This window comes from Aethalodelphis obliquidens, unplaced genomic scaffold, assembly GCF_003676395.1.
Source record: "Aethalodelphis obliquidens isolate GAN/ISIS:26980383/991018 unplaced genomic scaffold, ASM367639v1 scaffold1, whole genome shotgun sequence".
Taxonomy (NCBI): domain Eukaryota; kingdom Metazoa; phylum Chordata; class Mammalia; order Artiodactyla; family Delphinidae; genus Aethalodelphis; species Aethalodelphis obliquidens.
In genome coordinates, this window is record NW_020837945.1 from 81,778,932 (window position 1) to 81,796,705 (window position 17,774).

A 17,774-nucleotide genomic window follows, 5' to 3' on the forward strand; every position below is an offset into this window, starting at 1 on the left:
AAAAAAAAAAAAAAAAAAAAAAAAAAAAGAATCCACCTGCCAATTCAGGGTACACGGGTTCGATCCCTGGTCTGGGAAGATCCCACATGCCGCAGAGCAACTAAGCCCGTACACTCTGCTACTGAGCCTGCGCTCTAGAGCCCGCGAACCACAACTACTGAGCCCATGTGCCACAACTACTGGAGCCCATGTGCCACAACTACTGAAGCCCAAGTGCCTAGAGCCCGTGCTCTGCAACAAGAGAAGCCACCACAGTGAGAAGCCCGTGCACCGCAACAAAGAGTAGCCCCCACTTGACGCAACTAGAGAAAGCCCACGTGAAGAAAAAAAAACCCAACGAAGCAAAAAAAAAAAAAAAAAAAAATGAGGGGCTGTCCTTGATAGGTTGTCCTTGACGGATTAGATGGGTTCTGACTGCTACTTGTTTTCAGGGCTTCAAGGCAATAGGTACTTTCCTAGGAGTAGGAACCTGGTTTTATTTTCAACAGGTAAAAGAAAATCTATGAAAATAATCCTTAATCTTTGCTAAAATTGGTGAAACATTAGTGAATAAAACCGCTCCATTGTTTTTTTCTCTGAAACTTCCAGACTGCCTTCTAGCCCCCGATGGACTGTGGAGACCGCCTGAGGCCAACTGCATCTTTAAAAACTTTGTCCCAGCCTGAACAAGGCTTTATTTATCTTTAGTCTCCTGCCTACAGCCTAGCACATAATAGGTGCTCAATTGGTGGTTGAAGTATTGGAAATCACAATCTTTAGGAATGGCAGAAGAAGAAAGAAATGGAAGGATTGGGCAGACAGGAAAGTTGAAGGTTTCACTAGGTCGCTGTATGACGGTTCTGTAAATATTTGATATTAGTACCGTACCCATTTAGGTGAAATGAATGATTTGTGTATTTTATGTGTTCCAGGTGTGTGTCATCACATAATTGTGAGGATCCCAGATATCTGTCCCTGTTAAGAAGGATCGTGTAGATGAAAACTGTGATGAGGACACAGCTCCACCAACTTAGGGAACCTAGGACTTGTCCAGAGTAGCCAGCCCCTCTGGGCCAGCGATTTGCAAATCTCGACTTGCTGGCAATTCCACTCATTTTCCATCGTCCTCCCTGATCTACTTTGTGCAGGGAGCAGGACAAGAGCCAACAAAGAGGAGACGACAAGGATCTGCAGAGCGCGGGGCTGTGGTCCGGGGAAGGAGGAGGTCTGGGATGGATGATGGGCATCGGCGCCCTGGAGCGGCCCGGGGGGCGGGAGGCGATGCCGAGCTCACATTGGCCCAGCAGGTGCCCCTCCTCGCGGGGCCGGCCCAGCGCCCACTGAAAGTGATATCGCCCTGGGGCCATGAGCTGAGGCGGCCTCGGCGACCGAGAAAACATGGCTGAGTTTACGCGGCTGCAGAACTGCCTGGCGCTGATCCGCCTACGAAACCCGCCTGTCAACGCGCTCAGGTAAAGGGCTCGGCCGCCTTCAGCCCGGGGACAGCGAGCAGGTCTTAGCCGCCTGCCTGCAGTGGAAGCTTTGACTCTCCCCTGCTGGTTTAAACGGAGAGAGACACTGAAACGGATTAAACCTGGGCATATGCCAGGGCCTTTTACATTGGTTAGCTCAGTTCCTGTTTGCAGAGAACTCTCTCACTGGTAAGGAAACCGAGGCTGAGAGGCAGACAGATGGCTACGAAGCGGGGGAGCTGGGATGGATCGGGTCTGTCCGTGCTCCCTTCGCGCTGGACTCTTCTGCTTGCTTGCAACTTTGACTTCTCAGCCGTACTTTCTATTCCAAAGGTCTTAGTGCAATGCTGGCTGGACCTTGATCCTTCGCTTCCCAATCTCGAGTCCAGGCCACCCTTATAATGTGTGACTAAAAGTTTTAGGAATCCAACAATAAAGTGGCTTCGCACTGTTAAAAATATAGATCCCCTTTAATGCCAACACAGTGAGTAAAAGAGGATTGTGTCCTGGCCCAGATATGCAAAGGTATATCTCTTGGTCTGTTCTAAACCTTAAGGTCTTAGTGCTTCCGTGGAAGATCCATGTTGGGTTAAGCCCATATCAGAATAAGCCTATTAAATAGCGTTTTCTGAAAAACTACTGTGGAGTACCTTCCTTGTTAAACTTGTAAAAGCATTACTTTTTAAAAGTGAGATTAATGCTGCTCTTTTGAAAGTTAATGACGTTATATAGGTTTGGTTCTTTTATATCTCTGAAAAAAGTATAGTGATACATCAGCCTAGGAAAGAGTCACCTATCCACAGGGAGTAGGATTAGAAGAAATGATAATTTACGGAGAACATATAAAGCATAAAGAGAAAGACTTTTGGTCAAAATCCTTATCACATGATGCTGGAGCAAAAAGAGACTGTAATGAGAAGACATACTAATTTTAACTGAATTTTCATCCTACTATCATCAGATTTGATTTTATCATTAGCACTAATATAATTATTTTAATATAAAATTTTGCATTTAAAAATATAAAAAATCAGAAATAAAATCATTCAAGGATGATAATGTCCACTTACTTGCCACTCTCAGAAAAAAGCAAAATATTTATTATTTTGGCTTTGATGAAGAAAAACATGAGTAATATGATTACATATCAGTTTTGAACTTGACTGTATTCCTATTAGAATTACTAAATATTAGGACTCTGCCTTAACCTCTGCTCATAATGGGAAACTGTGCCCATCTAGAACTTGGGGAAAAAGGTTCCACAGTCTACTACCTATAACTAGGAATATTTTACCATAACTACTTAAAATGTTTCTGTTATTTAACCTGCCCCCTAGCCCCCCTTGCAGGAGAAATGTTAGTATCTACCTCATTAAGTTGTTGTGAGGTTTAAATGTGTTAGAGATTATAAACTGGCACTTAGCAGATGTTAGCTATCATTAGTACTATTAGTCAGAAGGCCTGTTACAAGCCCCTACCAGCAGGCCCCGCTGCTCAGGATTCATTGCAGCTGCATCAAGATTTTCTCCACTTGGGAATAAATGCTTTCTTGCCCTTTCCCATCTACCTTCTTCTGAACTTATGTTTAGGTAGAGGTGTGTGTCCCAGCACATTCATCAAGTTTAACAGGTTCCCAATTTTTTTTTTTTTGCTTTACACTTTTCTTCTTCCCTTCCTTCCTTTCTCCCTTCCTATTTCTAATTTTATGTGGGAAGTTATTTCTTCCTAGCTAAGTGAGAGATTCTTATTTGAATATTTTTGGGCCCAACCAAATAGTTCAAATCTTTCCTTGCTTCCTTTAGCCAGCCAGGTTTCCTTCTATTCAGGTGAATGCCAACCCTCTTTACAAGTGTAGGCCATGTCTGATTACTAGGCCCATCTCCCAGAACAATGGCTTTCACACTTTTTAAAATTATAATCCACACAGGAATCCATGTTTTACATAGCAACCTAAGACACACACACATACAAATACATAACTGAAAACAAAGTTTCGTGAAACTTGTTTGTTTTGTTTGATATATTATATTTTCTTTTCTATTTCTTTGTTTGAAGAATGCTGGTCACAAGCCACGGCTTGATTCGCTGACCCCCTGGCTTTAAAAAATTGTCACAAGAAAGGCTTCCTATAGTGACAGAAGCTAAAGATCTTTGGTCATCACTCATGAAATGTTACCTTTAGACTCCATTTCTCCATGCCTGACAATATTAAGGGGAGAAAATAATTTCTTAACCCCTGTGACCTTGACATTGCTGCGAAGTTGTTGTCCTTTTCACTCAACTAGAATCTAGTAAAGCTATATCTACTACAGCCATTTTCATTTTTCTTTTTTTCCTGTGTTTTATATTTGCAAAATTAGCAAGAACATAAGAAATAAAAGAGTAGGGGTTGGTTGAAATGGGAAAAGCCAGCCTTGTCTCCTCAGTGGCGCAGATTGGGCTCATTTTCCAGCCATCATTTACCCAGAAGGAAATATGTGCCTTTTGGACTTCTCAGTAGTATGGATGGTTCAGAATCAGTTTTCCATTAGCAGATTTGGTTTCTAATTAACTAGTTGAAGGCAAGAGGTTTTGTTTGATTTCAGCGGGGTTAAATGGTGGAAAAAAGGGAATTGCCATAAACAAGGGCAAGTATCTCCTTTATTCCCTGAGGTTTTAACTCAGTTGCTGGTCTGAACAATCTGGCTTTATGGACATTTGTTGTTGTTTAAGATTTTTTTTTCACTCTGTATAAAATGTTCCCCCAATACTTAGAACTCTAAGGCAAAACTGATTGGACTCTGGTTCTATCGTTTTTCCTTTAAGCAATTCCTCACCACTCTTCCCAGTTCTCCTCCTTTATCATCCCTTGGCACTTGTTGATCCTCTGCTTCATGGCAAATTCTCCTCTCTTGGTCTCTGTGACTTTGGGCTCCCTTGGTACTGAATCACTCTGCTGAGCCTCTCCCACCTCTTAGATCATCTAGATCTACCCTCAGCTCTCTGTTCTTTTTCTTTGGCAGACTCATTCAATCTTGGCTTTAACTATCTCCTCTGTGGATGACTCCCTCATCTACTGAAATTTGGCAAAGTCTACTACATGCCCTTTCTTTCCCAGACCTTGCCTTTACCGCCTAAATTAGTTAGGATTAGGCTTGGCTGCTAGTGACAGAAAACTCAAAATCATGATGGATTAAATAAGAAAAAGTTGATGTCTCTCACAGCAGCGTCCTGGAATGACTGGTATGGCTGCTCCACAATCATCAGTGATCCCAATTCTGTCTATCTTTTGCTCCGCCATCCTCAATAAACAGCTTCCACCTCTTGATCCATAATGGCTGCTCCAAATCTAGCCATCATATCTGCATTCCTGCCAGAAGTAGGAAGGAAAGAAAAAGCAAAAAGCATACCCAATCCTTTGAGGACTATTCCCAAAAGTTGCATGTACCAAATCCGTTTCCATCCCATTGGCCAGAAATTAATGCCTCGGGCTGACCTTACTGCTGGGAAATGTAGTCTTTATTTTGGGCAGCCATGTATCCAGCTAAAAACCAGATGTTTAATACTTCGAAGAATGTTGGGATGGAGGGATATTTGGGGGTAACTTGCAGCCCCTGCCACATCACTTAGACTGTTATTTTTAGACAATTTCAGTTTCTTATATTATGCCAATATGACAAATTGAAAAAACTTTCTTGGGACTTCCCTGGTGACGCAGTGGTTAAGAATCCGCCTGCCAATGCAGGGGACACGGGTTCAATCCCTGGTCTGGGAAGATCCCACATGCTGCGGAGCAATTAAGCCCGTGCGCCACAACTACTGAGCCTGCTCTCTAGAGCCTGTGAGCCACAACCACTGAGCCCATGCGCCACAACTACTGGAGCCCAAGTGCCTAGAGCCTGTGCTCCACAACAAGAGAAGCCACTGCAATGAGAACCCCGTGCACCACAACAAAGAGTAACCCCCGCTCACAACAACTAGAGAAAGCCCACACTCAGCAACAAAGATCCGACACAGCCAAAAATAAATAAATAATAAATTTATTTTTAAAAACAAAACTTTCTTTCCTCTCGGGAGTTCCACGTCACTTTCTTTGTACCTTTATTACAGCACTTATTTTAGTGTGATATTGTGTTGTGTACATTTTGTTCTCCCTAGGATGTTGTAAACCCTCACTGTACATAGGATATGTATATAATATTTTTAAATTGATAGTGCTGATTCTAAGTGGTCAAAGTTACAGCAAAATGTAGGAAAACACTTTTTTTCCTAAAGTTTATGTGTTTAATCAACTCAGTGCTTAATTTACAGTAAATACATATATTATTTGTTAAATTAGTGAAAGTTTAATGATAAGTATCTAGGATTTTTATACATTGTGTATATGTTTAATTTTTCATTGTTAAGAAAGGAAAAAAAACTCTGAGATGGTAGAAATTTGATTCTGACTTATGCTTCATGTAATTTTTTTCCCTTTTAGTGAGACTGTTCTCCGTGGAATAAAAGAGGGTCTGCAGAAAGCTCTAACAGACCATACAGTAAAAGCCATTGTTATTTGTGGAGCAGATGGCATCTTCTCTGCAGGTAACCAGTGTCTAACCCTCTCCCATGCTCTCTGAAATCCTGCCACAGACTGAGATCAATGCTGCATTATCTGTTCTTGTGGGTAATACTATAGTGTGGGTAATGAATATGGGAGTTGAATGGGAATGAGAAACATTGTGGAGAAAGAGACAAGAGTCATAGGAGAGAACCCAGAGAAGATGCTGACCTTACTCTCTTTTATATTGGATTGGGCCTTTGGAGGACATTTAGTTCCAGGCTTGATGGCTATTATAGCTGCTAGTATACATCTGCTGGTACATATCTGCTCTGCATGTGTCACCATCCTATGTGAGCTTGGGCAAGTCCCTTAAATCTCCTGAAACTCAATTTCTCTATTTATAAAATAGATACCATAATATTTATATCTTAACAGGTTTTTGTGAGAGTAAATGAGATAACACATCTGAAAGCCCTAGAGCAGTGCTTGCATGCAGAACATGTTCGATAAATGTTATTTTTTATTTTACACAGAGTCCTGCAATGGACTTCATTTTTCTTCTGATAGTCACCCATCTCAGTGACCATGCACTCTTTATTGGGTTATCCTGTGAAGATGCAAAATAGTGACAAAATACGGCAAAAGCATCTGAAATGGTGATTTATTCACTGGTATTTGTGGCACCTTTTCTTCTTTTCCCAAATTATACCCTTTGACAAAAGTTCCATGGATATGAAGGCCCATGTATTCTTACTGTAGCCAGAGGAATTTTTTTCATTTTTCTTCTTCTTCTTCTTCTTTTTTTTTTTTTTTTGCCAGAGGAATTTAATGTATGTCGTGGTAACCTGAGAAGAAATAGATGTTGAAATCATAACAATGAATAAATATAAACACATTAATCATTATAATAATTACCATTTAGCTTACCTGCTATGTGCCAGTACTGAGTAGCTTATTTACTTATTAACAATGAAAATAGTAATATTTTTACATACTTTATATTTTAATCCTCAGTAAATCCTACAGTTTCCATTTACAGATGAGAAGGCTAAGCCTAAGAGAAGTTAAATAGTGGGCCAAACATTAACCAGCTATTAAATAGCTTACTCAACTATTTGAAAACTTAAGGTTGGGAGCCCAAGATGGTGACTTTGAGGTATGGAGTGAGGGATCAGAGTTATGAAAAATCAGAACTGATATTTCTTTGTAAAAAAGGAGGTAGGAGGGCTTCCCTGGTGGCGCAGTGGTTGAGAGTCTGCCTGCCGATGAGGGGGACGCGGGTTCGTGCCCCGGTCCGGGAGGATCCCGTGTGCCGCGGAGCGGCTGGGCCCGTGGGCCATGGCCGCTGGGCCTGCGCGTCCGGAGCCTGTACTCCGCAACGGGAGAGGCCACAACAGTGAAAGAGGCCCGCGTACTGCAAAAAAAAAAAAAAGGAGGTAGGAGAGAACGTAGTTAGAGTTCAGAGGCAGCAAAAATAATTGTTCTGGAAAAGCATTAGGGATTGTCAGACTTGACTTAATGGACTTAGATAGAACAATGTGCCCAGCAATCGGAAAATATGTATTCTCCAATCTGCAACATTTACAAAAGTTGATCAGCTACTGGACTGTGAAAGCTTATCTCAATAAATTTCATTTAGAATATCTCTGACAACAGTGCAATCAAGCTAGAAATCAATAACAAAAATATAACTAGAGATTCTCATGTGTTTGGAAAATAAATTCATTTTTTAATAACCTTTGAGTCAAAGCAGAAATCATAATGTAATTTAGAAAATATTTTTAACTGAATGATAATAAAAACAATATATAAAACTTGAGGGAGGGCTTCCCTGGTGGCGCAGTGGTTGAGGGTCTGCCTGCCGATGCAGGGGACGCGGGTTCGTGCCCCGGTTCGGGAGGATCCCACATGCCGCGGAGTGGCTGGGCCCGTGAGCCATGGCCGCTGAGCCTGCACGTCTGGAGCCTGTGCTCCGCAACGGGAGGGGCCACAACAGTGAGAGGCCCGCACACCGCAAAAATAAATAAATAAATAAATAAATAAATAAATAAATAAATAAATAAATAAATAACAAAAAAAAACCCAAAAATCAAAAAACAAAACAAAAAAAAAAACTTGAGGGATACAGTTAAAGCAAAGCTTAGCAGGAAATGTATGGCCTTAAAGGTATATATCAGAAAAGAAAAAACACTGAAACATATTGTGGTATTTATATTAAGGAACTGACAAAACAAACAGTAAAATAGATCCAAATGAAGTAGAAGGAAGGAAATGATAGAGGGGAAATTACTAAAATAGAATACGAATGTGAATCAAGAGAACAATAATATCAAAAGTTCTTTGAAAATACTAATAAAATTGATAAAGCTTCAGAGAGGCTTATCAAGAAAAAAAAGAGACAATACAAACAATACATATAAAGAATGACAAAAGGGATATCACTGAAGATGCTCTAGCCATTAAAAATGATAATATGAACAAGTAGAAAAACAGAGCTTACAAAATTGATGCAAGAAGAAACAGAAAACCATTAAAGAAATTGAGTCAGTAATCAGAAATCTCACAAAGTAAATTCAAGTCCCAGATGACTTCATTGGTAACCTCTAACTGAAAAGTCAAGGAAAATATCATTCTAATTTTACACAAACATTTCAGAGAATAAAAATAAGAGGGAACACTTTCTATATTAGTTTCCTGGGGCTGCCATAACAAGTGAGCACAGACTGGGTGGCTTAAAACAATAGAAGTTTATCCTCTCAGAGTTCCAGAGGCTAAAAGTTCAAAATCAAGATATCTGCAAGGCCATTCTTTCTCCAAAGCCTCTAGGGAAGAAGCCTTCCTTGCCTCTTCTAGCTTCTGTGGTTGCTGGCAATCCTTGGCAATCCTTGGCTTGTTGCTGCATTATCCCTATCTCTGCCTCTGTCTTCCTGTGGCTTTATCCTCTGTGTCCAAATTTCCCTGATCTTATATAGACCCACACTGATCCAGTATGACCTCTTCTTTACCTGATTCTATCTGCAAAGACCCTATTTCCAAATAAGATGACATTCACAGGTTCTGGGTGGACACCGTTCTATCCAGTACACTTCCCAACTCATTTTGTGAGGCTAGCATAACCTTGATAACAAAACATGTCAAGACAGTATGAAAAAGCAAAATTAAAGGCCAATTTTATTTGTAAACCTAGATATAAAACTCTGAAACAGTATATAATAAAACTGAATCTAACGATATATAAAAAGCATGATATATCACTTTCATCCCAGAAATATCAGTTTCATTAAACATGAGAAATCAATGTAATTCATCCTATTAAAAGATTAAAGGAGGAAAATCATGTGATTATTTCAAGAGATTCAGAAAAAAACACTTGGTAACGTTTAGCATGCATTAAAGAATAAAATTCTTAGTAAACTAAATATAGAAAGAAAATGTCTTCATCAGGCAAAATGTATCTATTTTTAAAAACCTACAGCAAACATCAAACAAAATGGTAAATTGAATGCTTTCCTTTTCAGAAAGAAATAAGACAAGGCTGGCTGCTATCACCATTTGTATTTGACATTATATTCTAGGCCCTGGCCAGCCTAGAAAAAGAAATAAAAGGTATAAGGATTGGAAAGGAAGAAACAGAACCATCATTATTCAGAAGAAATGAGTGTTTGTAAAAACTAAATCTATCAGAAAATTATTAGAATTAATAATAGAATTTAGGAATTTTGCTGGATGTAAAATCAGGATCCAAAAATTAATTGCATTTCTATGTGCCAGAGATAAACAGTTAAAAAGTGAAATCACTATACTCTTGTCTGTGCCTTGGTTTCTATAAAATTGGGATGATCATACTAACCTTTTGCTGCAAGTAGAAGAATGTAGTATAACATTTAAGAATGTGAACTGTATAGTCAAACTGCATGAGCTGAAATCCTTATTCAACCAGTTACAGAATCATATGTCTGAACTAGGCACTTAACATCTCAAAGCCTTAAACTTAAACCTGTAAAATGTTAATAGACTATTTAACTTAGGTGTTAAGAAAATTAAATGAGACAATATATGAAACTACTTAGCCCAGTGCCTTATGTATAGTATTTATCCAACAAATGTTAATTGCTTCTGTTACTTGAAAAATTAGTTTAACCTAAAGTTACAGGAATAATAGACATGGCATTCAGACTGAAGTTCACCTTGTTTCTCTAGAACCAAAAGGAATCTAAAAAAATAAAAATAAATAATAACAGTAGAGTGTGAAATATGATGGATTGGTGAGAAAAAAAGCATAATCCCTGGATGGATGCTAGATGAGGAGCAGGTAGCAAAAAAAAAAAAAAAAAAAAAGAAAGGCTGAACATGAAATAATTAATTTAACTTTTTAACTTGTACCAGGCTTAATATTTTCAAAGAACATATAATGCTATAGGGGAAAAGCTCACTACTATGTATAATGTTATGTGAAAAAAGGAAAATATAAAAAATGACTTTACAGAGTGTTCTCAATATTGTTAAAAATATATATTATAGTAAACATTCATTTAATTGTCACATCAGTTATTTAATATAGGTATTGAAACAAAATGGTTAAATAACTTACTCAAGGTCACAAAGCAATTTATGTAATGCATTGGGAAAAAACTAAAAATTCACCAAAATATTACATTGTTATCTCTGTGTGGTGATATTTGGAGTAATATTTTTGTCCTGTATAATTTTGTGTATTTTTCAAAATTTCTATAATACATATTATTTTTATAATAAGGAAAAGCAGTAAATGTTGTTACTTTTATTGATCACAAAAAAGTCTATCACAGAAATGTAATTCTAAGCTGATTGATTAATATATAACTCACAAATATGTCTTCATTTTACCCTGAGGTTTTATATTGTAATGACTGATGCTCTTAACAAAGATACGGGTCTAAATTGCTGTGAATAGAGTTGGTGAAGAGTATCATGCAAAAAATGGGAATGGCTGACTCAATCTTAGAATCTTTGCTTCCCTTTTCTGAGCTTTCAAATTTTTCTAAAGGTAGAGTTACTACTATCATACGGAAAGACAGATTTTAGATTACAGGACTTCTGATAAAGATTTGAGGATTTTCTCTCATATCTTTCTACATTTTCCAGGCTACTTGTTCCTTTAGTGTGTCTGCAACCAAAGGATAAAGAGTTTCATGGGTCCAAAGAGGTCTGAGATTCCTTAAGTGTAATCTGGTAACTTATTGTTCTATAGCAAAGCCCAAGTCTTCTTCAACTCTCTTTTTTCCTTGTCTTTGTGTTCTTAGGTGCTGATATCCGTGGCTTCAGTGCTGATAAGACCTTTGACTTGACATTGGGAAGTGTAGTAGATGAAGTACAGAGAAACAAGAAGCCTGTGGTGGCAGCTATCCAAAGGGTGGCTTTAGGAGGGGGACTGGAGCTGGCCCTGGGCTGTCACTATAGGATTGCCCATGCAGAGGTAACAGAGGGGATCCATATGGGATTTGATGTAGGGAGCTTTTCTTTAGAGCAAGCTCTAAATGTAGTCATAAGCATCAGAGGTGATCATTTTGAATGGTTAGCTTACTGGTTCACAACTCTTAGGTTTTTCTAGCACTGGTGTTCAGCTGTTACATACAAGTACAGTGTTACTCTTTGTTGAAATGTTGAAATATGTCCATTCTAGTTGATAAAGAGTTACTACCCTGAGCCTGTCACTGTCCCATCACTTCCCCTAACCCTAGCCTTTGGACCTTCCCATGACCCACTAGTTAAAGGGGAACTCCTGTACAGGACACCCAGGACCTTGCTCTAGTACTATGGCCCACATCAGATTTCACTGAGCCATGCTCATGCAGTATGAGGTATTAATATTTTGACTATCACCCCTGAGTGTACATACTTATTTAAATTTTTGTTTCCTATCTCAAACATTTCAGTTTTGTGGTCTCATAATTTTTAGTACTTAAGAAGACAAGTTCCTATTGGAAACTGTGCACAACTAGTAAATCCATGTATTTCTGGAAATAGATTTAATTTGGGTTATTAGACATGTAGATTGAGGTTTGTGATACCAGTCTTATAATAGTAATATTTTTATAAGTAATACATTTTTCTAATAATAAAGATAATATTCATCATTGTAATAGACTATAAAATACAGGAAAGTACAAAGATGTAAAACTGAAGTCACCATAAACTCACAGTTCAGAAATAACCACTATTGACATTTTTTTTTTCTTCCTTGTCTTTTTCCTGTGTAATTTTTTTTCTTCGCAATCTTTTTTTTTAAAAACAAATACATTTGGAATTTTATTGTATTTCACTTGTAGTCTATTTTTATACTAATGCTGTATCTAAATTATTATTAAATATTCTTTATCCATTTTACCAATCTCTACCATTTACATTTAACATAATTACTGATAAGGAAGGACTTTTGCCATTTTGCTATTTGTTTTCTACGTCTTATATTTTTTCATTCCTCAGTTCCTCCATTAATGCTTTTGTTTATATTAAATGGATAAGTTCTAGTACGCTTTTAATTCTCTTATTGTTTCTTTCACTGTATATTTTTGAGTTATTTTCTTAGTGGTGGTTGCCCTGGGGATTAACATCTTAATTTCTGATAAGCTAGTTCAGATTAATACCAACTTAATTTCAATAGTATGTAAAAAATTGGCTCCCATATAGTTCTGTTACACACCACCTTTATGCTGTTATTGTCACAAAGTATATCATTATACATTGCATGCCCATCAACATAAATATATAATTATTGCTTAATGTAGTGGTCTTTTAAATCAGGTAAGGAAAAAGAGGAATTGCAAACAAAAAATTACATTAATACTGTCTTTTATATTTACCTGTGTAGTTACCCTTTAACAGTGTTCTTTATTCCTTCATGTGGATTTGAGTTACTGTCTAGTGTCTTTTCATTTCATCCTGAAGGATTTCTTGTAGGGCAGATCTGCTAGCAACAAATTCAATTTTTATTTATCTGAAAATGTCTTAATTTGCCTTCATTTTTTAAAATAAATTTTTATTTATTTTTTAATTTTGGGCTGTGTTGGGTCTTCATTGCTGCAATGTGGGCTTTCTCTAGTTGCAGTGAGCGGGGGCTACTCTTCACTGTGGTGCACAGGCTTCTCATTGTGGTGGCTTCTCTTGTTGTGGAGCATGGACTCTAGGCTCGCGGGTGTCAGTAGTTGTGGCTCACGGGCTCTAGAGTGTAGGCTCAGTAGTTGTGGTGCACGGGCTTAATTGCTCCACGGCATGTGGGAATCTTCCCGGACCAGGGCTCAAACCTGTGTCCCCTGCATTGGCAGGCAGATTCTTAACAACTGCACCACCAGGGAAGTCCCAATTTGCCTTCATTTTTAAAGACTAGTTTTGCTGGATGTAGAATTCTTGGTTGACAGTACTTTTCTTTCAGTACTTTGAACGTGTCATCCCACTGGCACTGGTCTCCCTGGTATCTTTTTTTTTATTTTTAATTAATTTATTTTTGGCTGTGTTGGGTCTTTGTTGCTGCGTGTGGGCTTCATCTAGTTGCGGTGAGTGGGGTCTACTCTTCCTTGTGGTGCGCAGGCTTCTTATTGTGGTGGCTTCTCTTGTTGCAGATCAGGGGCTCTAGGTGCATGGGGTTCAGTAGCTGTGGCATGTGGGCTCAGTAGTCGTGGCTAGCGGGATCTAGAGTGCAGACTCAGTAGTTATGGCACATGGGCTTTGTTGCTCCGTGGCATGTGGGATCTTCCCAGACCAGGGCTCGAACCCAAGTCCCCTGCATTGACAGGTGGATTCTTAACCACTGTGCCACAAGGGAAGCCCTCTCCATGGTTTCTGATGAGAAATTTGCTGTCAATCTTATTGGAAATATTCCTTAAAAATATCATTTTAAATGGTTGCATAATTTTTCATCTTATAGATTTATCATAATTTATTTAACCGTTTCCCTATGTTGTTTTAATTTTTTATAAAACTTATAAATAAAGACACATATCCTAAGTGTTCCTTTTTCTGTGTTCCTAATACCATGACCTTCTGCACACTGAGTGCAGATCTAAGTTATAAGCAATAGTAAGTCAGGGGATAGGGATGACCACTGGTGGGAAAAATGGTGATCAACTGCTAGGAAAGCCTCATGTGAGAGAGGCTCAAACATTCCAGGTATTTTGGAGCTGTTGGCATCACAATTTGGGCAAATGGCAGTCTGTATTTAAGTACCCTCCTCCTCCCATCCTTATACCTGGAAAATGACTAACAGAACTTTGGCCACTTTTAAGGCCAAGAGAGACATGTGATTAAGGTCTCAATCTCACCCTTTCATCTGGACTGAGGTTGCTGCCTGACTTTCTTCCTTTCTTCCTCACTTCCTTTCTTCCTTGCTTCCTTTGTTCCTCCCTTTCCTTCCTTCTTTCTTTCTTTCTTTCTTTCTTTCTTTCTTTCTTTCTTTCTTTCTTTCTTTCTTTCTTTCTTTCTTTCTTTCTTTCTTTCTCTTTTTATAATAGCTTCATTGAGATATAATTCATATACCATATAATTCACTCATTTAAAGTGTACAGTCCAGCGGTATATTAGTATATTCACAGAGTTATACAATCATTACCACAGTTGATTTTAGGATATTTCATCACCCTCAAAAGAAACTTCACACCTTTTAGGAGTAAACCATCATTTCCCTCTCCCCCAGTCCTAGCAATTACTAATCTACTTTCTGTCTGTATGGATTTACCTATTCTAGACACTTCATGTAAATGAAAACATACAATTTGTTGTCTTTTGTGTATGGTTTTTTCCACTTAGCATTGTTTTCAAGGTTCACCTGTGTTGTAACATGTCATTAGTATTTTATTCCTTTCCATGGCTGAATATTTCTTTTTATGGATATACCACATTTTCCTTATTCATTCATTACTTGATGGACATTTGGATTGTTTCTTCTTTCTTGGATTTATGAACAATGATGCTATGAAAATTTTTGCACAAGTGTTTTTTGTGGGCATGTTTTCATTTCTTTTGAGTATATATAGAGGAGTGGAATTGCTGGGTCGTATGGTAACTCTATGGTTAACCTTTGAGAAACTGCCAAATTGTTTTCCAAAGTGACTGCATCATTTTACGGTCCCACCAGCAATGTATGAGGGTTTTGTATGCTCCACATACTCTCTAAAACTTGTTATTGTATGTCTTTTTTATTATAGCCATCATAGTGGGTATGAAGTGGTATCTTGTAGTTTTGATTTGCATTTCCCTGATGGCTAATGATACTGAGCACCTTTTCATGTGCTTATTGGCCATTTGTATCTTTTTGGAGTAATGTCTATTCAGATGCTTTGCCCATTTGAATTGGATCATTTGTCTTTTTATTATTGAGTTATAAAAGTTCTTTATATATTCCACATATGTTATTAGCAACTATTTTTTCCCATTCTGTGAATAATAGAGTCAGAGAAGAATTGTGTAAGAAGTTGGGGATGTGTTTCAACATGAAGACTTAGGGATGGCACAGCTCTATTTATGCTATTAATTAGAGGAGAGGGTGTGCACTAATTTTCTCTGTAGAAACTCTCACTGAATTCTATGCAGCAATGTTTTTGAGGGTGTGAGAAACCCAGGGGAATGCTTGCCTTGACTCTGAATATATCATCTCATTCTAATGACCTTTATGCCTTCAATCTTTGATAGGCTCAAGTTGGCTTCCCAGAGGTCACACTAGGAATCCTTCCTGGTGCAAGAGGAACCCAGCTTCTCCCCAGACTTATTGGAGTTCCTGCTGCACTTGACTTAATTACCTCAGGTCAGTACTAACCCTGCCAATGTCTGTCTAGTTCAATGTGAGGAACTGGACTAGGATTTAGAAACATTCTGGCTTGACCATTCCCTACCCATGTAATTTTAAGAGGATACTTTAACTTCTTTGATGTCAATTTTCTCATCTTTAAATGTAAAGAATGCCTTTTCTGAGAGCTTCTCAAAAGTTACCATGAAGAGCAAATGTGAGTGCTTTCTAAATGAAAGTATATACAGAGCCCTAATCACATTTAAGTGTCTACTCATAGACACTGGTTTCACATAGGGCGCATTATATTCAGATCTAATTTAGAAATTGTAATATAAACAAGAATTAAAACCAGAATTTCCAAGGAAAGATTTCAAATTTTAGTTTGGAAATGACTGCATTTTTCATTTCCCAGGTGATAAGGTGTTAGCTTCAAATAAAAGTTTTCTCTTTCAATAGGGAATGTGAACAATGCAACACTAGAAATCATCTAGAGACCCTGAATTTACCAAATATGATAAGACATAGAAAGATATTGCCAGTCGAAGTGAGGTTGGATGAAAGAACATACATAACTATTTACTCCAAACAGGTGGAACTAATGAGGCCTTGGGCCAGACACTTTACCTCTTTGTGCCTTAGTTTCCTCATAAATGTTTATGACAATAGCACCTACCATATGGTGGTGTGGTGAAGATTAGACACCTTAATGCATACAATGTGCTTAGAACAGTCCTAGACATGGTAAGAAGTGTTAGTTATATGTTATTATTCCCATATCTGACTTTAGTGAAAGAGGAGGATTGAGTAAAAATAAGATGAGGATCTTGGTAATAGACTATATCCCAAAGAATGGGCAATAAAAAGAGCACAATCTTTAGAATCAAAGACCTGAGCTTGAATCCCAGCTGTACCACATATAAACAATATGCCTTGTACAAATTAATTTTTATTCACTCATGCAGCAGCTGTTTAATTTTTTCTCATGTGCTGGGCCCTGTTGTAGGCAGTGGGACTATAGAGGTAAATCAAACCTACAAAAACTCCTGCCCTTATGGATATTATATACAGAAAACAACAACAATAACAATAATTATCAATTCAAAAATGCACAGTGTTTTCCACATCTTTGAAATCAGGACACCTCTTACATTCATTGTGAGTTGTGGTTTGATTGGCAGTGTTTTTCTTCCCTTGTTTCTGTGGGTCAGGAATTTGGGAACAGCTTAGTTGGGTTCTAGCTCAAGGTTTCTCATGAAGTTGCAGTAAAGATACTGACTGGGGTCATAGTCATCTGAAAACTTGACTGGGGCTGGAGGATCTACTTCCAAGATCTACTTCCAAGATGGCGCACTCACATGGATGGCTGCTGCTGACTGTTGGCAGGAGGCTTCATTTCCTCTCCACATGGACCTCTCTCTAGAGCTACCTGCATATCCTCACAGCATGGAAGCTGGCTTCCTCTAGAGTGAGTGATCCAAGAGAGAGCAAGGCAAAGACTGCAATGTCTTTTATGACCTAGCTTTGGAGTCACGTGCCATCTTTTCTGAACTATTCTATTGATTATACAAGTCTTCCCTATCCAACTTGGGAGGGGAACTTGAATACTTAGAGGTCAAACACATGGCAGGTCACTTTGGAGACCAGCTACCACACTGTATACTCTTCTTAAACTCCATGCCTACCTATTACGTAAGTAGTATACATGGTAGGTTAGATGGAGATCAGTGCTAAGGAGAAAACATAAAGCAGAAAGGGGAAATGTAAAATGATAGGGCTGGGGGTTGGGTAATATTTTAGGTAGGATAGTTGGGAAAGGCTTTCCTACAAAATGAATGTGAGTGAATACCTGAAGGATGGAGGAAGCTTGTTATGCCAATATCTGGAGGAAGAAATTCCACACAGAGACAATAGCAAATACCAAGCCCTGAGGTAGGGGCATACTTGGAAATTTCAAAGAACAGCAAGAAGGTCAATGAAGCTAGAGTAAGGTGAGTAAGGGGAAGAGTAGTAGGGGGTGAAGTCACATCAGGTAGGGACTTGA

At 38.4% G+C, this 17,774-nt stretch overlaps 1 protein-coding gene across 2 annotated transcripts in view; it reads left to right on the plus strand.

Annotated features, from left to right (window-relative positions):
- The first annotated feature begins 1,347 nt into the window (after positions 1-1,347).
- The window catches only part of EHHADH (enoyl-CoA hydratase and 3-hydroxyacyl CoA dehydrogenase), a 49,643-nt gene continuing 33,216 nt past the window's right edge, over positions 1,348-17,774 (plus strand). Inside the window, exons 1-4 of one of the 2 annotated variants that reach the window (XM_027109772.1) lie at positions 1,354-1,451; positions 5,911-6,014; positions 11,256-11,428; positions 15,637-15,748. In XM_027109772.1, the coding sequence (XP_026965573.1) occupies positions 1,378-1,451; positions 5,911-6,014; positions 11,256-11,428; positions 15,637-15,748 (463 nt within the window). In that variant the 5' untranslated portion in view covers positions 1,354-1,377. Of the gene's footprint in view, positions 1,452-5,910; positions 6,015-11,255; positions 11,429-15,636; positions 15,749-17,774 lie in introns of both variants that reach the window. The other variant, XM_027109780.1, reaches the window with a different exon arrangement.